Source organism: Rhinolophus sinicus, linkage group LG16, assembly GCF_036562045.2.
Source record: "Rhinolophus sinicus isolate RSC01 linkage group LG16, ASM3656204v1, whole genome shotgun sequence".
In the NCBI taxonomy this organism is placed as follows: Eukaryota; Metazoa; Chordata; class Mammalia; order Chiroptera; family Rhinolophidae; genus Rhinolophus; species Rhinolophus sinicus.
This window is the reverse complement of record NC_133765.1, coordinates 21,500,280-21,525,383: the sequence shown is the minus strand read 5'-3', so window position 1 is coordinate 21,525,383 and position 25,104 is coordinate 21,500,280. Positions and strand designations below refer to the sequence as shown.

At 40.1% G+C, this 25,104-nt stretch overlaps 1 protein-coding gene across 3 annotated transcripts in view; it reads right to left on the bottom strand.

Moving 5' to 3' along the window:
* The window catches only part of CHEK2 (checkpoint kinase 2), a 38,329-nt gene that overhangs the window by 3,814 nt on the left and 9,411 nt on the right, over positions 1 to 25,104 (bottom strand). For 2 of the 3 annotated variants that reach the window (XM_019743097.2, XM_074321046.1), the window contains exons 3-13: positions 20,747 to 20,871; positions 20,481 to 20,628; positions 17,968 to 18,058; positions 14,116 to 14,224; positions 12,196 to 12,249; positions 8,452 to 8,513; positions 6,768 to 6,867; positions 4,573 to 4,659; positions 3,645 to 3,808; positions 3,320 to 3,435; positions 1,988 to 2,073 (exon numbers count right to left, since the gene is read on the bottom strand). In XM_019743097.2, the coding sequence (XP_019598656.2) occupies positions 1,988 to 2,073; positions 3,320 to 3,435; positions 3,645 to 3,808; positions 4,573 to 4,659; positions 6,768 to 6,867; positions 8,452 to 8,513; positions 12,196 to 12,249; positions 14,116 to 14,224; positions 17,968 to 18,058; positions 20,481 to 20,628; positions 20,747 to 20,871 (1,142 nt within the window). The remainder of the gene's footprint in view (positions 1 to 1,987; positions 2,074 to 3,319; positions 3,436 to 3,644; positions 3,809 to 4,572; positions 4,660 to 6,767; positions 6,868 to 8,451; positions 8,514 to 12,195; positions 12,250 to 14,115; positions 14,225 to 17,967; positions 18,059 to 20,480; positions 20,629 to 20,746; positions 20,872 to 25,104) is intronic. The other variant, XM_019743099.2, reaches the window with a different exon arrangement.

Genomic DNA, 25,104 nt, shown 5'->3' with positions numbered 1-25,104 from the left:
GTGTACCTGTCAATACCCTTTCTTTGAGATGTCCACAATCTATTCAAAATTATTAAATTGTAATATGTCTCAGAAGCGAGCCGTAAGGAAACATCTATTTCAGGAAGTGCACAGGCGGCGAAAAATGGATACACGGGATGCTCCCCAAATTGGACACTCTCTTAATGACAAAATGGAGCTCACATTCCAAATGCTCAGTCCAGTGCCAGACCCACATGACCATTTGGTTTCTTTAAAAATATTCAGTGTTCCCGGAATAAAAGCTAAACTAACACTAGCAGATGATTTATGTGGACAATCTGCTTCCTTGTCCTTCTTCAATGTTGACTCTGAGAACTTGTGCTGCAAAACCAAAATGTGGACAAAAAAGCATTCAAATGAGACCCCTGTGGCCAGGTTGAACTTCACCTTTCCCTCGGTTGTGAATAACAGTTTTCTTGGGAGACAAAAGGTACAAGAAACACAGGCTATGCTTGTTCGTAAATTTCAGGCAGATGCAAGCTGGACATTTGTTCCCAGGCCCAACTGGCCAGCTCCGTTGTTTTTTTTCAACACTAACACAAGTCCTCTACCTCCACATCTGGCCCCCCTACTTTCCCTGTGAGGACCGATAAAAAGAGCCAAGGAGTATGTTTTTCTTTCTCATCAAAATTAAATCCCCACATGCAAAGGCACCCTTTGTTTCTGAATCCCTTTTCTCCAGGGTCCTGCTGTTTCAAATCTGTGTGCTCTATAAAGTGCTAAATCATCTGACAGATTTCTTCTGGGGGGACTGCCGTTTCCAGGGCAACACCCCAAACACTTATGTCTACTTTTTCTTTTTTTTTTTAAAGGATGTGTTGTTCTCACCCTGAGCCCAACTGTTAGGTGTGGAGGATTGGAAGAGAGAACGAATGGGGACAGTCTTCCCAGAGTCCCACAAGGACAGTGCTGACACTGAATGAGCTCCTGGACCAGTAATTCCCCAGAAAGCTTGAGCCTCTTGTTCAAGCTACCTGGTTAAGTTCTTCCATCCCCACAGAAAACAGAGAGACCAGATGAAAGTTAATAGAAAGGGGTACAGCTGTGCTGAATCGAACTGGACTTAACAGAAGAGCTGAAAGTCCATCAGAACACTTGCCTGATGCTACAGCTAATTCCTAAACCACAGGTTAGCCCAGCACACCTACAAAGGACTTCTGACTCTGGAAGCTTGAATAAGTTCAGTGCATAATCTAATAGCAGCCATGACCCCTAGCAGGAACACAGAGGTAATGCAGACTTGAGAAGCACAGGTGACAAGTCTGCAGTAATGGCATGCTTACCATGAACAAGAAGTGGGCCCCTTTATTTTCCCCCTGGGTAGCTGCCTTCCTCCTCCAACCTGTTTTCCCGATTTAAGGTTGCAGATGGCTGAATGCCCATCCCACCTGTTTGGGGTGGGAAGTTTGAGGGAAGAGGGGAGCACAGCTGGAGGTGGAGGTCTGGAGTTAGAACAACCTCTCAAAGGAACACAACCCAACTGAAGACTCAGGGAAGCCACGTGGAACCAAGAGAGGCCACAAAGTGAGCTTGTCCATCCAAGAGCTATGAGTCAAGTTGAAAGACTGCACTAAACACACACAAAGACACACCCACACCCACCACCATATACATGCATATACACACCACACAGACCTAAAACTCAGTCAAAACAGTTGCATTAAAAGGACCTAACAGGGCAGCCAGATGGCTCAGTTAGTTAAAGCGTGAGCTCTGAACAGGGTTGCCAGTTCCATTCCCACATGGGCCAGTGAGCTGTGCCCTCCATAACTAGATTGAAGAACGTGGACTTGGAGCTGATAGGCCCTGGAGAAACAGTTCCCCAATATTCCCCAATAAAATTAAAAAAAAAAAAAAAAAAAAGGACCCAACAAAGCAAACATGTTTCAATCCTCCTCATCTCCTCTCAGGCACAGCTCAGAGATGTCCACGTATTTTAGGCCAGCAGGCATTGTCCCATACCCACCTGAAGCCACGAGTGTCCTAACGCTTCTTCTGTTGTAAAACGCGCCTTTGGATCCACTACCAACAACTTCTTGACAAGGTCCAGAGCTAAAGCAATAAGATAATTTGGCAAATCACAGTGAGAAGGGTAAATACATTCAATCAGCAAAATTAAATTATGCCAGAATCACAGGCCCAATATCCAGAAAGAGGAGAGAGGGGTTGAGGTCATCATGGAGTCAGCAGGCATGGTGGGCAGGGCCCCCTCCTGTGTTTCCCCGAAAATAAGACAGAGCCAGACAATCAGCTCTAATGTGTCTTTTGGAGCAAAAAATACGAAACCCGGTCTTATTTTACTAAAATAAGTCCTAAGTCTTTAATATAGTATAGTTTAATACAATACAGTATAGTATAATATAATACCGGGTCTTATATTAATTTTTGCTCCAAAAGACGCATTAGAGCTGATTGTCTGGCTAGAACTTATTCTCGGGGAAACAGGGTAATACTCCTCACTCTGTATTCATCAGTGCTCTGAGAACACCAGAATGACCGTGATATATATTCCCCATCTCTCCCTGCTCGGGCACCATAACCTCTTAGCTCTCTGTCCCTTCTCTCATTGCTGGACTCAAATTCCAAGCAATTAAAGCTGAAATTCCACCCAGTTTTAAGACACTCAGGATGCTGAAGCAACTCTCCCCAAGACTCACGGATTGATGGTGAGAGTTCCTCCACCAGAGAAAGGTTCCCGGAAGTGCAGGCTTGGCAGAAATAAAGCTTGACAGCCAGCAAGTGGAGGCTGGCTTGTATATGGCAACATTATTATTCCTTAGACATTCTGACATTTAACACAATTATCTGTGTTACATTACTTGACATTTAGTTTTAGTTTTCTACACTTTCTTTTGATAATTACATAGTTGCACTTTTAAATTCTTAAATACAGTAAAAAATTACATTTAGCTCTTAATGCTTACTTACTCAAAGGAAACTTTGTAACTAAAAAGTTACTTATTTCCTGTACTTAAATAGGTACCAGGTACTTGTAAATGTTACACTTAATCCTCACAAAAACCCTTTAAGGTATGGTTTATTGTGCCCCCTTTACAAATAAAGAAAATGGAGGCTCAGAGATATTAAGTAATTTGCCTAAAGTCACAAAGCTAGGAAGTAGCTGACCCAGGACTTGAGTCAAGATCTGCCTGGCTCTGGAGCGCATGCTCTTAATACCTCCCTTCCTCTATGAACAGAATCAACAGGAGAAAACATCACGGGATTTGAAAAGGAATTCCCACCACAGCACACACACATTTCCGCAAACCATAAATTCTTAACCCTTTCGTATCCATACCCTTCTCTGAGACCTCTGCCCAGACTTCGGGAATGAAGTTGTATTTTCCACTGGTGATCTGTTCCTTCAGTGACACTTGAGTCTTATGCTCAGAGAAAGGTGGATACCCACTAAGGCTTAATATTGGTAGAGAGAGAAAGGAAAATAAATCAAGTGGCATTCTCAGTGGCATTCGGATATAAAGATTTCTTTTGCAGCACAATGAAAAATTAGATTTTTCTTTACATCAATGGTCATACAAAAATGACCTAAATTAAATCTACCTGGACACATTTCACCTAATTACCTCTCACCAGACTCTGAAGCAATGAAAACTTTTTCTTACCAAATAAAAAGAATAACTCCTAAACTCCAGCAATCCACAGCTCGGTTATATCCAGCAGTCCCAAAGGACTCAAGAACCTCAGGAGCCAGGTAGGTAGGGGTACCACATAAGGTTTTCATGAGAGAGGTCTCCCCCAGAATCTTGGACTGCCCAAAATCAGTAATCTAAAATTAAAGACAAAAGGGAGTCATTTTTAATGATATCATAAAATTAAAAAATTAATATAGTCTGCCAGCCCCAAAAGACATGCAGTCAATATCAGTTTCTATCCTACATTTCATGCCTGCTGTTAATCTGGAATCTACAAATTCATGTATCAATTAAGAGAATTCTAAACTTTGCAAGTTATTTAATTTTGCTTAAAATTCCTGAGCCAAAAAAACTCAAGGCCCAGGTTTTTCTCCAACTTACCTATGTTCTCTGTAACATTTTAAAACGTTTATAATCCTTATCACAGACACTCCAGGATTCTAATTAGTTATGTGTGGCTCTTAGACCCCAGTTTCTGAACCATGTCTGCACACTGGAATACCTGAGCTTGGAAAACACACTTATACCTGGGTGACGTGGTTATTTTTTAATAAAAACAAAATTTTTTTTTTAATCAACGGGAGATTCTAAAGTAAAGCCAAGTTTGAGAAGCACTGCCTTAGACAGAAGGAAGGGGAAGACAGAGGATGTGATTCACTCGTCCATTTGGATGCCTCCTCCCTCCCTCTGAACGTAAATGTGGCTTATACACAATGGAGCTCAACAAACGCTCACTAGAATCTGGATTGAAGCAATACCACCTGATCTCTAAAATAATTGCTAAGAGTGGAAAGGTCAAATTCTCAACCTTTTTACACTCCTAATTTTTACCTAATGAATTAAAAAAGTTGAATTGTTATCTACTGGAGTGGCCACACACAGAACATGAATTTCTCACCTTTATAAGACAGTCTTCTTTTTGAGATGAGAGTAGAACATTCTCTGGCTTTAAATCCCGATGTATAATACCATTTTCGTGGAGGTACTACAACAGAAAGGGAGGCATGACCCTTAGATTTATGGACTAAGTATATGAGTAGACACACACACACCCCTGGGTGAAACTGTAAACCATGCTACTCACAAATATATTCCTCCAAATCATACAAAACTACTGGGTAAAGGGATTAGTGTTTACAAATTTGTTTTCAAGAAAACCTTTAAAAAACAAAAGGAATGAAAAGGGCAACTTATGACAATAGGTAGACATTTTATTTCACTTTTCAAGATAAATATCCCTTTAGGTTAGCAGAAACATAAAGTGTCAATTTCAGTAATAAAAATGTAATGTAAATGGGTGATACAAAATATCTTCGGACAACTTTGATGCAAACCATAAAAATTCCACCAAATGATATATTTGGTTATTCCAACACCGAGAATAGTATTTTTAAGGGAATCTGTAAAACACATTTTATAAATGATCTGTTTTAATATCCAGAGTTAACATATTACTCAGTGCAAAGAATGATGTAGTTTTCGAAAACTCTGGTCTGAAATACATTTGCTCCTTGACTTGTAATGGGGCTACATCCCGATAAATCCATTAAGTTGAAAAGATCATGAAGTTTAAAACACATTTAATACATCTAGCCTACCTTAAACGTGCGCAGAACATTTACATAAGGCTACAGTTGGGCAAACTCATCCAACACAATGAATACACTGTAGAGTATCAGTTGTTTACCCTCGTGATCGCATGGCTGACGGGGGCTGCGGTTCACTGCCGCGGCCCAGCAGCACAAGAGTCAAAACTGCATGATTGCTTGCCCGGGAAAAGATCGAAATTCAAAACTGGAAGTATGATTTCTACCGAATGCTTATTGCTTTTGCATCATCATCAAGTCGAAAAATTGTTAAATTGAACCAGCGTTAAGTTGGGGACCATCCGTAATATGTGGATGTCTCTTTGTGTTCATTTTTATACAGTCAGTCATATTTCGTACAGAAACAGATATCCTACACCCACTCATCTGCACTCAATTCACCTTCATATTCTTGGTATGGGAGGGGAATAAACCATTAAAACAGAGTCAAGAACTGTTAGGTGTTCAGGAGGGTTAGGCGTCAGTTTTCTCTGGCTATCCCTCTGGCCTAGGGCAAAAATTCCTCTGATGCCCTTGCACTGGGACCGGGACTTGGTGAAGGCCCCAGGGAGGGCAAGGCCAGATGGACCAGCCCCAGGAAAATCTCCCTCAATCCTCTGTCAATACAAGAGCTGCTCCCAGTCACTGTGTTTCCGGCACGGAGTAGCTTTTCGAGGGAACAAACCTTGGCAGAGAACCACCACAACCAAATTTGGTTTGAGAACGGGTGCTGTTCCTTGAAGCAGACAAAATGCCCCCAGTGGTTCCTCCACTCAACACTTTCATGGCACAGAGAAGGAAGGCAGCACATTTGCCTGCATGCCTGCCTACTGCAGTTAACATGACGCCGCTACATGTGACGGGAACACCTAGTGCTGGGCCCTGGGGGAGCTAGGCGACTGGCACAATCACCCCCACTTGCCGGCCTTCCCCTAATCCCTGCCTGGCTCCCACCCTGAGAAGTAAGGGAGATTTCAATAAGGATCTATAAGGATCAGGCAGAAGTAGAGATCAATCCCCCTCCAGAAATACCTCCGAGCCAAAAAGAGAGTTTGTTTCTTTAACTCCCTTTTAAGCTTCACAGCAATAGCTTTCTCATCAGTCAAAGGGGTGGGATGTTTTCGCCAAGAACAGAACCAACAACACACACACACAGACCCTGCTCTCCGGGTTTTCATTCAGTCCCTCACTTTCTGTCTAATTCAGGGAGTAATTCACCTATAAGAAAGCAGGTTGTCAAAGTGGGACAAATTTGCCCTTCCCTAAAAAAAAGCTACAGAAAGGGACAGTCTAATTTTCTTAGGAGGTTATTGCTTCTGCTATCATGATGCCAGTGAAGGATGAAGTTAACACTGAGGATGGCAGAGCAGAGAAATGCAGCAATTTTAGTATTTTCAAGACACTGTTGAATTGCTAAAATCACCCACAAAAAACAAAATTTCTAAATAAAGCATTTCTGGAGATTGTGAAAACAATAAATAAATAAAACACTGAGGGCTTCTCTTACCTGTACAGCCATGAGCATCTGGTAAAAATAGAGTTTGCATGTAGCTTCTTTCAGGCGTTTTTTCGCCACCACCTTGTCAAACAGCTCACCTCCTTCCATCCTGAAACACACAGGCAAAGCAGGGGCCTCATGCCTGAAGAGAAACTCACTTGGGTGGACAATAGTAACACAAAACAAACTCACTAAGACAAGCAAAGAGTTGCCATTTTTATTCACTCTTGACTCCCACTGTAAAGGTGATGAGATCATAAGTCTCATTCACAATGAAGATACCCCTGTAAGAAACTAAGGACCAAGGAAAGATGGAAGTGTTTGTGGGCATTGAAGACATTTGGGGAGCTTTATAAAATCTGATTCAGTAGATCAGAGGCGGAGCCCAGGAGTTTGCATTTTTATCACACACCCCAGAGGATTCTGAGACTGGTATAATAGAGCAGCAAGCAGAAACCTACAATCAGACAACTGGGGTGTGAACCCCAGCTCCACAACTTCCCAGCTAGAGGACTTTGGGTAAGTTATATAACCTCTCTGAGTTTGTTTCTGCCTCTTAAAAAAAAAAAAAAAATAGAGATGATCCCACCTACTTTGATGGCTGTTGTAACAAATAAGAGATAACTGACACAGATATAGTGCCTGCTACAGTGTCCATGCTTGGCAAGGTTATTCGATCCCTCTGAACTCCAGTTTCCTTTTCTGTAAAGTGGGACTCAAAGTAGTAACCCACCAGTAACTTGTAACTAACCTGGATGATTGCTATGAGGTTAAATGAGTCAATGAGAAGTGCTTAGAGCATTACTGGGCTCATATTAAGTGCTTAATTAGTAACAGTTACTGTTATTGTATTACTATTATTACTATTATTAAACGGTTTTCACTAGACTGTCAGGTAACAATCTCCCATTTAATAGCAACAGATATTCCCTTAAGCAACACTAGAGCTGTCCAGTCTCTTACAATGCTATGACCAGGACTACCGTTTACTGTACAATCTTAAAAGCCAACCTGCATAGCCCGGGTTTATCAGGTGCAAAGCCTTGCCTGTCTGCCACAACAGCTGCTCCCAGAAACACTAACATATTTACACAGGAATGCACATCAGACAGGCCTCTTTCAGGAATGAGACAGGAAATTATGTTGGTCACACCAAATCAGATAGGACTCTGTGGCCACTGAAATACACCAGCAAGCAAACCAGTACCTGAAAGAGACTCAGGTGTCGGCATGATCCTGGTACTGTGATCCCGAGCCGATAGGCCCACCAAGGCAGGTATTTCAGAGTAATAACATCCACCTGTGTTTGAGCACCTACGTGCCAGGTGCTATGCTGGGGGTTTTCCCACCCCTCACGGCATTTAATCCTTACAACTCTGCTCATAGGGTATCATTATTATCCCCATTTAACACCAGGAAAATGAGACTCCAAAAGGGGAAGTAAACTAACCATGGGCAGTCAGCTAGTCACCTGCAGAGGATTCAAACCCAGGCCTCAATCCAGGGCCTGGAACCTCTAAGCCACCTGCCTTTGGAAACACTGGAGGGATTTCAGACATACTAACCCATGCACTTTGAGGGCCCCATCACCACACACGTACATTGAAGGTCCCCAGGATGACAAATGCAAGTCAGCAGTAGACTCTTTAAATAAGCATTCAAACAGGAACAAATAAAAAAACTTACTACTTACAATTCCAAGACAATATAATAATCTTCAGCATCATAAAAGTCTTTAATCTTGATGATACAAGGCTAAAAGAGGGAAAAGACAAAAAGAAATGAGAAGCTCCCACGAGGAAAACCACAAGAGCAGGACACGGGACATCTGCCCAGAGGCTCAGGGAGGCCAACCAGGCATTTGGCCCCGTGTCTTGAAACACTTTGAAGTTCATGCAGGGGACAAAGCAGAACAGAATTTACCTGGCTCCTCCGTGCGAACGTACCAGAAACTCTCCACACCACCAAGCTGGCGAGGGACTGGTTCATGTCTCACACACAAGGATGGCACCAAGGAAGGAAAGCCAGTCTCTGCCCAGCCTTCCTCCTCACTGCCCCAGAGCACAGGTACTCAAGGATACCTAAGGAACCTGGAGGAGCCTGGCAGGTAGAAGCGGGCCAGGTGGGGAGCCCAGCCATGCTGCCAGGTAGAGGCCTATTCAGTTCCTCGCAACTGGGCCCAGAGGGGAATGGGAACCCCATGTGACAAGATCCTCCCATTTTTTCAAGGAAAGAGGGAAAATTTCAGTTTCATGAGAACTCTAAGCACATCTGTGGGGTGGGGGAGACACACACATACAACTGACAGTTGGTGACCACCGATCAATGCAGGATGCACACAGGAACATTAAAGAACAAAGCAGAGCAGTACTGTACCATTTAAAATGCAGATTTAATAGCATGGTTTTATGCTTAGAATGCATACCTATTGTTTTTACAGAAAAAAGGGAAGATGGTAAAGCTCAGTTGGTTGGAGTAAAAGCCATGGTGAGTACATGTCAGGGACGTGACTCCAGCCTTCAGCAGAGGGGAGGATTGTGGTTATATCAGAATTAAAGGGAAGAGAGCTGCAAGATTTTTAGATTTTAAGTATAGCAAAACACTCCAGTGATCTTCCTACAAAGCAAACTGCATCACATCCATCGCTCTAATCAAAATCTTCCAACTGGTACCTTCCCATGATGAACTGTTATACAGCAGTTGAATGAACGCCCCACTGCTTCTCCCAGCACAATGGATCTTGGAAACAATGCCGAGCAGAAAAGGCAAGTCACGAGAGACTTCAAAGAGTATGAGGTATTTCAATTGTATGGTCAAGTGTTCATTCTTAAACCGGATGGCAAGTTCAAAGGTGTCTTATTGCTTTGCTTTATAATGTACAGGATTACTTCATATGTGTCAAATAGTGTATAATTTTAAAGTGTTTAAAGGAAGGGAGGGAGGAAAGCATTAACAGGACAGAAGGAAGGAGTAGAAAGGAAGACAAGAAACCTTTGGCTCTGTGTTGCCTAGTGGATAAAATCCAACTTCTCAGAGAGATGCTTCGCAAGCCCTTCATGACCCAGCCTCGTCCTGCCGCCCACCCACCACCCCAGGCTCGTCTCCTGCTCCTGGTTCCAAGCATCCTCCTCTCCAGACCACAAAACTCCCACCTGCCCCACACTCAGTGGTCTTTCCCAGTGTCACACCTGTGCTTGTGCACCTTTCCTGCCTGGTGATCCAGCCCTCTGGGCACACCTGGCCTCCTCAGGCATCTGGTCCCAGCTAAAATGGCCCCCTTACAATGCATCCACACACCCTGCAGGGGGTCTAATCTATGCCGCCCCACACTGCATCTTCAGTATCCGTCTCCCCACCAGGCTGTGAGCTCCAGGAGGGCAGAGAAAGGAAACTAACACCCAGTATGGAGGTCTCCTTTCACCAGGCACTGCATGGGCTGAGTCACGTCTTCTATTTATCTTTTTAGGACCAACACTCAGCATAGCAGCTGGCACACAGGAGACACTCACATGCTGCCCAGATTAATACCAACATCAATAGCAGATACACCTCTCCCAGAAGGTAGACTGTCGGCCACATTTTGGTCATGGGACATATGGCCATGGGGGTCAGGCTAGGAGCAAACAGCGCCACCACTCCTTCCCTGTGATCAGTCTACTCAGCTCTGCAGGGACATTTGTTATTGTCACAATAATGAAAACACTGACTGCATCGTAGTATTTTATTAAGAGGAATAGAAAGGAGCTAAAATGCTCATAGAACATTAACAGGAAAGCGGCAAGCTATCAAAAATGAATAAACCAAGAGATAGCAGTTTATGTCTGTTACATAGAAATATGGAGATAAGTTCTTATTTTAAAAAGTTAAAAATTTTTAAATGTTTGTAGACAGGGAAATCAGGAGGGATGCGGAACTGCTTTCTGTATAATAAACCTTTTAGCAGCACCTGACTCTACATACACGAGGTCTTAATGAAGTCAAAAGAAGACACAGTGAAGAGATCAGAGGAAAGAATGAGAAGGTCTTGGTTCTGCTTGGCTTCATACCAGGCAGTGCCCACCTGGGAATGGGTGTAGCTGGGAGCTGATAGCGCATGAAGTGGTCTCCGGGGTCACTGGCTGGAGCAGTCACAGCTGAAAGCGTCGCTCAGGAACCAGAGGCCACTACCGCAGACCTTCCACTTAGGTCACGCAAAGAAAAGTTTAAGGAATTACAGATCTCTATCATTCCCCAAGTGTGTCCTTTGTGCCAAAAGCTTTACAAGCACAAGCACATCTCATTTAATTCTCACACTGACGTTTGAGGTAGGTATCCTCGTGGTTTCCATTGTACAGATAAGAAAACTGAGGCTCTGAAAAATGAAATGACCTTCTCAGAGCCAGCAGGTGATAGAGATGGGATGGGAACCCAGGTCCATCTTCTCACTAGACTGAAGCCACATATGAGGAGGGATGGTCAAGTTCATCTGTGCTCACCCCTGCCCGGGCCTAGAAGACAGCCTGACACAATATGTTTGACAACCGAATCAGTGCCTGACTACAAAGGTCAGGTCTACTAGGCTACCAGGCTCGACTCATTGTTTCCCAAACACACAAGCCCGTATTTAAGTCCCAAGGGCTTTCACGTGCCCTTATAAATTGCCAAGTAATATCTCCAGGGATCTTCCTTAGGGTTCTAAATTCCTCTCCACTGCAGTGGACATTGGATTTGTATACATGTTATGTTTGGGGATCCTCTGACATCCAAGAAAATTCTCTGAGCATTCTAAGTGTTTATCTTAGGGGGTAGGTGTGAAGCCACCCCACCCCAGAAAATCAGAGGGCTTCTCTCTTTAAAAAGAAGGCAAATTCAGGGAAGAAGTTGCAAGGGAATTAGAAGAAAGACAGGCAGGAAGGTCAGCCACTGGATGTCATGGGTTTTCAGATCCACCTGTGAGTTCTAAAGGAACCTGTTGACTTGTGTTGATGACGGAGATTTTGTTCTTAGTTTTGACTTGTTTGGAAAATTTGAGGAGGTGAGAGAAGAGAGAAGAAATATTTTTGTTGTCTGGAGGTTAAGAACCAAACTAAGATGATCCTTCACTGGACAGACAGATCTTCTTTCAAATTTACCTCCAATGCCTACCTAGCTCATGACTTCGTGGGGACTCATAAGTTAATGAAGAAATGGAAAGAACAATAAAATCATGAAGATGGGCTCAGTCCCACAACTCTGCCTTTCTCTTCTCACATCTTTAAAGTTAGACACTCACCACTGAGACAAGATCCTCAGCGCACAAAAAAGATAGGAACTATTAACACTCCATGTGGCCACTGACACCCCATTTACAAGGAACCCAGGTTAATGCTAGTTTTATTACATTGCAATGCTTTGCACTCCTCCCATATTTTGGGATACATGATTTTAAGTATGGGTCATATTTTACAGCAATACTTACATGATTTAATTTTTTCAAAATTTCTATTTCTGTTTCAACATTGAGAGCCGGATCCTTGGATAAATAAAATAACATCAGTTTATTCATAACAATGGCCAATAATTAGAAAATATTTACAGCTAAACTTAGTTGATAAAGGAAGGCTGCCTTAGTTCCAAATCCAGCTCTACTCAAATAGAGAAATCAAGGCCTAGAGGTCAATGATTTAAACAACTCACCTAAAATCATTCTGTAAAGTGCTTGGCAAATAGGAAGCATTCAATAAATGACCAGGCTTTATGCCAACCTCTTTATTTAAAAGGGTCATCTCACATAAGCCTCACAATCTCCAAAGTGAACTGGGGTCTACAATTATCCCCATTTTACAGATAGAGCAACTGAGGCTTAGAGAAAGGAAGTCACTTACTCCAATTCCCACAGCCAAAACACAAGTGTTTCCATTGTTCTCATGCTTACCTGGTAAACTGTGCTTATCTCATTAGCTCTGGAATTGTATACATTCATAAAAATGATTAAAAAAAAAACCCCACAGACAAAAAGGTATTTAATTAAATTGCATGAAGAAAATGTCAAGTCCAATTCCTCATAATAAAATAGGCACAGTTTCAATTTCAACTGCAGGCTGACATATTTACTGAGACTCTTAACTAGAGGAAGCTTCAGAGTACTCAAGTTGTTCTCCATTACAATTCCAAAAGGATGAATCAAGTTCCTCAACCTCATGGGCTACACCCTCCACAAGCACAGAGGATATAGAATTACACATTTATGTAAAATCGACTTCAGCTAAGGAACCCAGATGTTTAATTTTAAAAGTCTGCCTCTTCCTGTAAGCTGTTAAACTCATTACCAAGTCAGGGTGTGCTCTGATGACAGAGAGGTCTAAAAGAGTCCAATATAATTTGAAAGACGAAATTAGGAACTAAACTTTTGCTCTAGGTCATTAAGAATCTGGTATGTATTTTCTTCCCCCCAAAATGGGAAACAAATCCAAAATCACAGGGGAAAAGATCTATAACAAAGTGAACACAGAAAGGAAATTCCTCTTGCCATGTGAGAATGGCATTGTCTTGGAGTGAAAAAATTGATCTTTAAAGAATGTTAAAATATAATAGCCAGAAACAGCTGGCCACAAAGGAAAACATGATTACGGGTCACATTTTATATTACTTTGTTAGGTCATGTGTTGAAAGACCAATATATTCGGCCATTTCACTCACAGAGTAAAAGTGTATTACACAAAATGTAATAAAATAAATGGATAGTATATAAAGAGACTATTAAAATAATTTAATTAAGACTTTAAAAATCTATCAGCACTAAGATATTCATTGCCACATTACTGGAAAGAGCAAAGAATTAGAAATTATCTAAATGATCAACCAAAGAAATGGTTGAATAAATTATGATAAAGTCTATGAAATTGAGACTTGACCATTCAAAAGCATATATTAGGGGAAAGTTTATGCATTAATGCTTGTGTGGAAAAGCCGAATACAAAGTTGTATATATAATGTGATTTCAACCATCGAAAAACACGAATTCATATGAACAAAGACTAGAAGGAAAAGGGAAACTGAAAACAGCTGTGGGGTTATAGTGGTGGGGATATGGCTGGATTTTTCCCCCTAATTTCCTTTCCTTTATTGTAAAAAGTCTTGTAACAACTCGGAAGAAAACAAAAACAAAAACAACTTCCTGCTATTACATTATTACATACAACCCAATATTTTTTAGAACCAAATTATCTTTAAGTTTCTAAATTAGTTAAACATATCCCAAATTTTTCAACGTTCTTTGATACAAATTCTCCTATCTGTGCAGTAGATTCTTCCCGACATTGAAAATCACCAACTCTAAAATTTTGGGAAATTAAGACGTGTTAAGAACAGCCGAGCAGCCATGAACACAGGTACTTACTGCCTCTCTCTCGGCGCCAATAGCAAACTTCCTTTTGCTGATGATCTTTATGGCAACTTTCTTACATGTTTTCCTCTCAAAAGCTAGCTTCACCTCACCACAGGCACCACTGCAGGGAAAAACAGAGCAAGTATAATTGATCGTCAGAATGTTTTTAATCAGGAGACACACCACTGAGTTGGCCTCAACTATTACAAGTTAAAGACACTCCATATACAACCCTGCCGTTGTCCCCATTTTCAGAGAACAGGGTGAAACCTCAACAACGAAAAATGTCAAGGGCATAAGTGAATGTGGACCATCCAACAACACTGAATCAGCTCCAAATTCCACTTTTTGAGCTGAATGATATGTAAGACTTAAGTTTTCTCGTCACCCCAGATGGTGAAATTCTCAGAAAGACATTAAGAACTGGAGAGAAATGACTTGTCCCAGAGGTCAGAGAAATATCAACAGAACAAAGTCCTATTCAAAAATGAGTGCCTGGAACAAGTTACAGCAAGCAGTATCTTTCATTGATGCATTTTCCTTTCTTAATTTTGTCTTCAAAGTGCATAAGCAATTGATGCCATGAATTTCACCTAAATACAATCACGATACCTAAGAAACCAAGAGCATTACACCATGAGTCTGCTTGCAGACAAGCTCTCAAAGACTTGCAATTAATTGGGACACTATAATGGAGGAATGCTACCCAGGATGCCCCCAGTACAGTTAATCCTATGTAGGTTCTGTGCCCCAAAACTTGGGTCAGCCAAAGGTAATGCCTAGCCAAGTATTAATCACCCATTACCTGCCTAAAGTAGACTATTATAACTATAGTGGGTTTGGGGGTGGGGTGAGGGATTTGCCGAGACAGCTCTTTTATTGTGTATATACAATTTACTATTGTAATCATTTTAAAGTGAACAATTCAGTGGCATTAAATACAATCTACAATATTGTACAATCAACACCCCTTCCAGAACTTTACATCAGCCCAAATGGAAACCCCGTACCCACTAAGTATTCACTCTCCATTCTGACCCCAAGACCCTGGCAACTACTAATCTGCTTTCTGTCTCTACGAATTTGCCTATTGCAAACATCTCATTATCAACAGAATCATACCACATGTAGCCTTTTATGTCCAGTTTTTCTCTTAGCATGTTATCAACATCATCCATGCTGTAGCATGTATCAGTATTTCGTTCCTTTTTACAGCTAAATAATATTTCATTGTATGGACATGTCACATTTGCTCATCCATACATTTGTTGATGGACACTTTAGCTTTTTCCATCTTTTGGCTACTGTGAATAGAGTGGTAATGAACATTAATTCACATGTTTTTTGTTTGAACACGTTTTCAATTGAGGGGAGAGACACCTACAAGAGGCATTACTGGGTCATAGGTAATTCTATATTTAACACTTTGAGAAACCACCACATTATTTCCCACAGTGGCTACACCATTTTACATTCCCACCAGCAGTGTATAGGGGTTCCAACTTCACATCCTCATAAACTTGTTATTTTCCATTTCTTTATCATGGCATCCTAGTGGGTGCAAAGTGGTATCTCCTCGTGGTTTGGGTTTGCATTTCCCTAATGAGTAATAATGCTCATGTGGTTTTTGCTCATTTGTGTATCTTCTCTGGAGAACTGTCTATTTAAACCCTTTGCCCACTTTTACTTTGGGTTATCTTTTTGTTGTTGAGTTATAAGTTATTTTATCTATTCTGAATACAACATCCTTTATAAACATTTCCTCTCATTCTGTGACTTGTGTTTCTCTCTCTTGACAATGTCTTTTGATACGCAAAAGTTTTGAAATTTGATGAAGTCTAATTTATCTATTTTTTCTTTTGTTGCTTGAGCTTTCGGTGCCATATTTAAGAAACCATTGTCTACCTCTTTTTACATAGTTTAACCTCTTATATTTAGTTTGTTTCATTTTGAGTTAATTTTTATGTATCATGTGAGAATGGTCCATGTAACTACTATTTTTTAAAATCTGTTCAAAACATTTTCCAATTCCTCTTCTGTTAATAACAGTCACCTTTTGCCTGAGAAATCTTCCTTGAGTCCATATAGCTCTAGTGGCGTGTCTATAACAGTACAACACTGGGCGGACCAGTAAATTTAAGCCAATCAGGGTTTTCCCTGAAAATCAAATACTGATGTTGGAAGCCATTTTTCCTGCCACACAGAGAGAGCAATTCTATAGGAGGGCAATCAAGAGTAATGTGCATCAAGCGATGGAGCCAGAGCCCTCATAACACCGTAGGAGCCCTTAGATCTAGGCACAGATAAAGCCAAACAGATAATCAGAACTTAAAAGAGTGAAATAAAGATCAAAGGCCTCCTGTTGCAGCCACATCTGAAGTCATCTGTGCTCCTATATTTCCCAGTTGCAAGAGCCAATAAATTTCTTAACTGAATCATTGAAGTGTTCGTCACTAAAAGTTAGAGGATTTGTGTTGAATTCCCCCTTAAAAAATGTTAAGAGTCTCAAACATTTCTTAAGGGAGGGCACAAATTTGGCTGTGAGGTTCCAAGTGGCCAATGTAAATATGGAAACAGCAATGAATTACTGAATTTAATGTCCATAAACTAAAATATCTCCCATAGATGGTCATAAAGAACACACCATGCTTGATTCTATGCAGCAGGTACACGGGTGATTATTTCCTTGTATTATTTTCTACTTTCATGTTTCTAAAAATATCAGTAGGTAGAGAGGCCTTTGGGGGAGAGGGAAGGAATGGGAGGACACGGTACGATGTGGTGAAGGTGTCCTGAGCATCTTCCTTCAGGAAGTAGTTCTCAAAGTATGATCAGGCAACCCCTAAGGACCCCAAGACTCTTTCAGGGGGTCCACAAAGTCAGAACAATTTTAAGAATGATACAAACACATTATTTGCCTTTTTCATTCTCATTCTCTTGTAAGTGTACAAAATTTTCCAGAGGCTACACGGTACATAGCATGTGATATTAAAACAGACCAAATGAAAAAGCAAATTAGCAGGATGTAGCCATCTTCTAGTAAGCTAGACACCAGAGATTTGCAAAAATGTGAAACAATGCGTCTCTTCTCAGGAATCTTTTTAAAAATACTTATTTTTCATTAAAAAATGTTATTCATCGGGGTGGCCGATTAGCTCAGTTAGTTAGAGTGTGGTGTTAATAACACCAAGGTTGCTGGTTCGATCCCCACATGGGCCACTGTGAGCTGCGGCCTCCTTTAAAAAAAAAAAAAGAAAAGAAAAAAGCAGGCAAAAATGTTATTCATCATAACATAATGAATTTATCTTTTAATTATTAGTATGTCTCCATTTTAGTATCTAATACAGTAAATATCAATAGAATTAAGCCTCAGGAACAAAAGCTCTTTGGAATCCTCAGTAATGGGGTCCCGAGGCCAAAAATTTTTGAGAACTTTGCCCTATTCAATGGTCAGTTTCATTTCAGATCTCAAGATATCACAAATTCTGAAGAGGGCACAAATGCTGTAAATATTTCTTTTTGGAAGATAATGAAAATGTTCTAAAATTGATTGTTGTAAAAGTTTCAGAACTCTGAATATATTAAAAACCACTGAATTGTATACTTTAAATGGGTGAATTGTATGGTATGTGAATTATATCTCACTAAAACTGCTTTTAAAAAGTTATAACAAAATTTAGGGAAAAAACTTCATTTCAATTGATCATTATTAAATAAATCAATAACACACCGATCACAAATCGGTGCCCTACAAATACGTTATGAACAGATAATGAATGTTATAAAACCAGGAATGAAAAACAAAGCAAATGACAAATGTTTAGAAAAAAATTAAGTGAAATTTCCATTAAAAAAATAAATTACCTTCCAAGAGTTTTTGACATGATGTATTTGTCTCTTAATTCCTTGGGATAAACTGATTGATCATCTACAGTCAGATCAAAAAATACAAAAACTAAGGAAAAAGGGCAGAAATAGGTCTCATTAATTCATTCAATAAACATTAAGATAAATGGTCCTAAAATGTAGTAAACATATGGAATATAAGACAATTGCTTTTATTAGTTAACATCTAACCCTAAAGGAATTATTTAGCTAGGCTAACATACATCATGAAACCCAAGAAAAATGACAGTCAATTTTCACTCTTCAATGGAAATACACAGCATCAGTCTCAGTGTAATACAGAATATCCGACATAAATGCTAGTCTTATTCCTTGATCTCAGAATATTAATTCATCACACTAATATAAAATATCTGTGCAGGTTGGCAAAAGATCAGTACCCAAAAGCAATTCATTTGAGCCTAGAAAACTGTTCTACAGAAGCAAATAAATATCCCAATAAAAACTACATTATTGGTCACCAAACTAGCATTATCTTCTCTGCCATTTATACCTTTACATATATGATACTCTATAAAGTGAAATAAATAGCATTGCCTCCCCCAAATTCCCCTTTATTTCTCCATTATTCAGGCTGTATCTCAGAAAAAGAAAACAACAAAAAACTACTCATTGAATAATTTAACCATCCATGCGGGCCAAGCCTGCAAACAATTATCAAATATGTCAAATCTACAAAGTCATCAATGGGAAATTTGCAACTGCTTATAAGATCCTGAAAGAGTGTCACAGAAATCTTAAGTTTAACAATGTTCAGGTGATGCATTTTGACCTTCCTGCAGTTACCTAGGGATCCAGCCTCTGGCACAAATTTGAGCCACCTCAGTATGCATCATTCCAGGCTGATCCTTATGAGACAGTCACTTGCCTAGTCAAAGAGACCTGCTGGCCACCCAAGACACAATGGTTCCTCAGTGTTTATGGATATTTATGAACCTAGATGTTCCGGTAGCCTCTGAGAATCCAGGAATTTGAGGGGCTCTGGATATGTACTTCTCATAAATGTCAAGGTCTACTTCAGGGGCTGCAAATTCAGTTGCCCACTGAAGCCAGGTAAGACTGGGTTGAGTGTAAAACACGATGGAGCAGTGGGGACTTGAACAGGAAAACACATCATCCATCTAAAAAGAGGTAGCCTCTGCTCAACACCTACAAATATCTGAGTAATGGGATTATAGGCTCAGTGTGGCTAGATATCCCCCCTTTTCAAAGAAATCTAGAGTTTTATGTTAAACTACAGATATCAGCAAATGCCTAATAAAATGTCAATAGGCTGAATGCAGTCAAACTGAGTACCAGTTTGATCTATTTCAGTCAGGGCCACCTTTAGCCTATATAACACCTTTGTTCAAATTAGAAGAGGTGCCCTTTAGGCAGACCAATGAGAAAAAGGTAGCACACAGTTTGTCATGTGGAGGGCAAACCAGATTTCAGTGCCCAATTTTCCCCTTGACCAGCAAAACCCTATGCAGCTGCTCTGACTATAATTACCACATAGGAACAAAATAGTCAGAAACAGGGAAAACTAAGTCAATCATAAAATGCACATTATGATGCCCAGTATAGCCATGGTCTCAGATGCCAGTCTGAAGACTGGCTGCATGGGAACCATATGGGCAGAATTTTTTAAATCCCTGGAACTACCAAATCAGAATTTGTGGGACAGTGCCTATGGGATTCTATATTTTCAAGGTGTTAGACCCACATACACACATACCCTTCCCAGTCATTTAACTCAGATAGTTTCAGGAAGTTTTGTTTTTCTCTTTTTGTCTTTTTAATTAAAGAAACCAGAGTATTCCTCTTGTCCGAGGATTTAAAATCACTATGAGTTACGTTTAACTCTACAGGTTGTTTTTGTCAATTATACTTTCTATACTGAAGTTTTTGCATTGAATAACCAACTGTTCATTTTAGATATGATATTAGTAAAGTTTTAGGAGTGGATACTTATAAAACACTACGTGATAATGATAAACACGTCCACTTTCAGAGAATAACCAAGTGGGATCTAAGGTGTAAAGTCTAAATTGAGATTCTTACAGAAAAATCATAGTGTAATGCCTAGCACGTAATAAGAGTTCAATAAATATATGTAGAAATGAATGCGTGGAAGGAAGGAATGGAAGAATGAGGAAGGGAGATGAATTAATGGCCAAAAACAACACATAGATGTCTAAGACTGATGTGGGATAAATTGTAATAATCAATGAACTATGAACTATCTTAAGCAACACGATAATTCAACTGACAGCATATAGCTTTAAATAAAATTAATCAAACCAATTAAACCTTAGGAAATCACTCTTTATAGAACTTTTTCATAATTTAAAAACACAACTAAGACTGAGCTGAGTCTTGAATGCTAACCTTACTTGATTTACCTAAGCCATATTCTACAAAGAACACAATGTCAATTTTCCTTTTGTATGGGAGGGGAAAAAATCCAATAAACCGTAAGATGATATTACCTTTATTATTCCACACTGAAAGTGCAATTTCAGAATTGTTATTCAAAGGAAGGCGTCTTCCTTTCCCTACAAGCTCTCTATTTACAAAGGTTCCATTCCCACTGTGATCTTCTATGTATGCGATGTAAGAGTTTTTAGGCCCCATTTCCTAAAATAGAGAACATTTTATTTCAAAGTTTTAACAGTGGAGAGTTATAGTGGGAAGATATCTAAGAGTGATGACTAGATTACCACCTCTCCCAAATAAATGGATAATTGTCACCAACCCTGAAAATCCGAAAGTGCTTCTTGCTGTAAGTCTGGTATTTATCCGTTGTTTTCAGCAGTGGGTTATCAAAGCAATATTCACAGTTTCTATCTCTTCCAAACCAGTAGTTGTCATCAACACAGTCTGCAACACAAAAACACACACCAGAGGGCTATTAAATTTCATGTATCAAACACCTTTAAAAATTGCTCATAAACTCTACTAGTAGAAAAACTCGCCTAAGAAGGCAATCAAAATTATAGATTTGTTTATCAAGATTTTAGAAGATGAAAATTGAGGGGGGAGGGAAAAAAAAACACAAAAATTTCCAACAATTAGTTTAATAAATTATGGTTTATACATAACCATGAAATAAGCAGTCATTAAAAGTTCTTAAACATTTTTTAATCATTTGGAAAAATACTTATGATACAATAACTTCCTACTTATTACCCTCCTGAAGTATCCAGTCACACAGTATAAAATCCGAGGCCAGCCCAGGGGCTCAGGTGATTGGAGCGCCGGGCTCCTAACACGGAGGTCGCCAGTTTGATTCCCACGTGAGCCAGTGAGCTGCGCCCTCTACAGCTAAGATTGTGAACAACAGCTCTCCCTGGAGCTGGGCTGTTGTGTGCTGCGGCCAGCAGCTAGCTGTGAGCGGCTGACCATCCGACCAACCGACTGCCTCAGCCGGGGAGAGCGCAAGGCTCATAATACCAGCACGGTCAGGGAGCTGTGTCCTACACAACTAGACTGAGAATCAACAGCTTGAACCGGAGTGGGGAGGGGGAGAAAGGAAAAAAAAATCCGTACCCCTTCTCATGGCAGGAGATGCTCAGGATCTGGCCCGATCCCTTCCAGCCTTACCTTGTACCCCTCCCCTTGCTCACTATGCCAGCCCCACTGGCCTCTTTTCACTGCCCCACATATGCCAGACCCAACCAACCTGCCTCCCAACCAACCTGCCTTGTGCAGCCTTTGCATACTTTGTTCCCAGTGATTTGAATGGGTAAGATCTTGTCTTTGCATCTGGACTTAAATGATCTCCCAGTTAGTTTGCTGTGTAAGCAGACTCCCACCTCACCACCCGTTATACTGATAGCTTGTTTTGTTTCCCTCTAAGTATGGACCATAACTGGAAATTATCTTGATTATTTGTATATTGTATCCCCAATTCCCTTGCTAGAACATACTCCAGGAGGGCAGCCTTGGATCTCTTATTTAAGAGTACAGCTCCACAGGTGGTCCAAGATGGCAGATTGGGTAAACACTATGCCTGCTGCATCCCAGGATCACACCAAAATTACAAATAAAGGGGCCGGCCCGGTGGCTCAGGCAGTTAGACCTCCGTGCTCCTAACTCCAAAGGCTGCCGGTTTGATTCCCACATGGGCCAGTGGGCTCTCAACCACAAGGTTGTCGGTTCAACTCCTCGAGTCCCACAAGGGATGGTGGACTCCGCACCCTGCAACTAAGATTGAACATGACACGTTGCAGCTGAGCTCCCGGATGGCTCAGTAGGTTGGAGCGCGTCCTCTCAACCACAAGGTTGCCGGTTCGACTCCCGCAAGGGATGGTGGGCTGTACCCCCTGCAACTAGAAATGGCAACTGGACCTGGAGATAAGCTGCATCCTCCACAACTAAGATTGAAAGGACAACAACTTGAAGCTGAACAGCACCCTCTACAACGAAGATTGAAACGACAACAACTTGACTTGGAAAATAAAAGTCCTGGAAGTACACGCTGTTCCCCAATAAAGTCCTGTTCCCCTCCCCCAATAAAATCTTTAAAAATATAGGACTTCTTTAAGCAGAAAAAAGTAGAAAAAAATGAAAAGCAAAAATATGAATAATAAAATGGCAATAACTATGTACCTATCAGTAATCACTTTAAGTGAAAATTATTTAAATGCTCCAATCAAACGACATAGGGTAGCTGAGTGGATAAGAAAACAAGACCCATGCATATGCTGTCTACAAGAGACCCACCTCAGATTGAAAGACACACAGACAGAAAGTAAAAGAATGGAAAAAGATATTTCACGCAAATGGAAATGAGAAAAAAGCTGGGAGTAGCAATACTTATTTGGACAAAATAGACTTTAAAATGAAAACTATAATAAGAGAAAAAGGACATTACATAATAATAAAGAGATCAATTCAACAAGGGGACACCACCTGAGTAAACATTTATGCACCCAACATAGGAGCACCTAAATGTATAAAACAAATATTGGCCAACATAAAGGCAGAGATCAACAGTAACACAATCATAGTAGGCAATTTTAACACCCCACTGACACCAATGGACAGATCTTCCAAACAGAGAATCAACACAGAAACAGCAGTCTTAAATGACACACTAGACCAGATACATTTAATTGGTATTTTTGGAGCATTTCACCCCGAAGCAGCAGAATATACATTCTTTTCAAGTGTTCGAAGAACGTTTTCTAAGATACACCACATGTTAAGCCACAAAACAAGTCTCAATAAATTTAAGAAGAATGAAATCATATCAAGCGTCTTCTCTGACCACAGTGCTATGAAACTAGAAATCAATTACAAGGGAAAAAACCGGAAAACACACAAACACATGGAGGCTAAATAACATGCTGCTGAATGAGTGGGTCAACAATGAGATCAAGGAAGAAATCAAAAGATAGCTTGAGACAAATGAAAATGAAAACGCAATGACCCAAAATCTATGGGATGCAGAGAAAGCAGTCCTAAGAGGGAAATTCATAGCAAGGCAGGCTTATCTAAGAAACAAAAAAAACCTCAAATCAACAGTCTATCTTTACACCTAAGGAAACTGGAAAAAGAACAGCAAAATAAGCCCAAAGGGATACAAGGAAGGAAATAATAAATATCAGAGCAGAAATAAACGAAAGAGACCAAAAACATAATAAAAAAGATCTATAAAAGCAACGGATGGTTTTCTGAAAAGCTAAACAAAATTGACAAACCTTTAAACAGACTCATCAAGGAAAAAAAAAAGAGGACCCAAATAAATAAAATCAGAAATAAAAGAGGCAAAGTGACAATCAACACCACAGAAATAGAAAAAAAATTAAGAAAATACTACAAACGACTATACGCCAACAAACTGGACAATTTGGAAGAAATGGAAGAATTCCTAAAAGCATACAATCTTCCAAGACTGAATAAAGAAGAAACAGATCACCTGAACAGACTGATTACCACCAACAAAATTGAATCAGTCATCAACAAGCTCCCAACAAAAGTCCTGGACCAGATAGCTTCACAGGTGAATTTTACCAAATATTCAGAAAAGAATTAACACCTATTCCCCTCAAACTAATCCAAAAATCCAATAGGAAAACAGGATGAAAGGCTCCCAAGCTCATTTTATAAGGTCACCATTACCCTGATTCCAAAATCAAACATAGACATTACAAAAATAGAAAACTATAGGCCAACATCTCTAATAAAAATAGATGCAAAAATTCTCAACAAAATACTAGAAAACCGAATTCAGCAATACATTCAAAAGATCATGCATGATGATCAAGTGGGATTTATTTCTGTTATGCAAGGTTGCTTCAATAACCACAAATCAATTAACGTGATACACTACAAACAAAACAAAAAATAAAAATTACATGGTCATATCAATAGATGCAGAAAAGCATTTGACAAAATCCAACATCCATTTATGATAAAAACAAAATCTCAGCAAAATGAGAATAGAGGGAACGTATGTCAACAAAATAAAGGCCACATATGACAAACACACAACTAATATCATACTCAACGGGGACAAGCTAAAAGCATTCCCCTTAAGATCAGGAACAAGACAAGGATGCCCATTTTCACTTTTATTGAACATAGTACCAGAAGTTCTAGCCACAGTAAAACTTGTTTTTTTCAGAAAAGAAAAGCATTCAAATGGGAAAGGAAGAAGTAAAATTGTCATTATTTGCAGATGACAGGATACTTATAGAGACAGAGAACCCCAAAGATTTCACCAAAAAACTATATTAGAAATGATAAATGAATTTAGTAAAGTACGAGACAAAATTAATATTTGGAAATCTGTTGCATTTTTATATACCAATAACAAACTATCAGAAAGAGAAATTAAGAAAACAAGCACATTTACAATTGCATCAAAAAAATATCTAGCATTAAATTTAATCAAGGAAATAACAGACATGTACTCAGAAAATTGTAAGATATTGAAGAGATAAATTTTACCCCCCCTTCTTCCACCTCCCCCACCCCACTCCGGTTCAAGCTAGTTGTGTAGGACACAGCTCCCTAGCCCATGCTGGTATTTTGAGCCTTGCGCTGCTCGCTGCTCTCCGCCCCCCCCCCCCCCCCCGGGGCAGTCAGTCACCAGTCGTCGGTTGG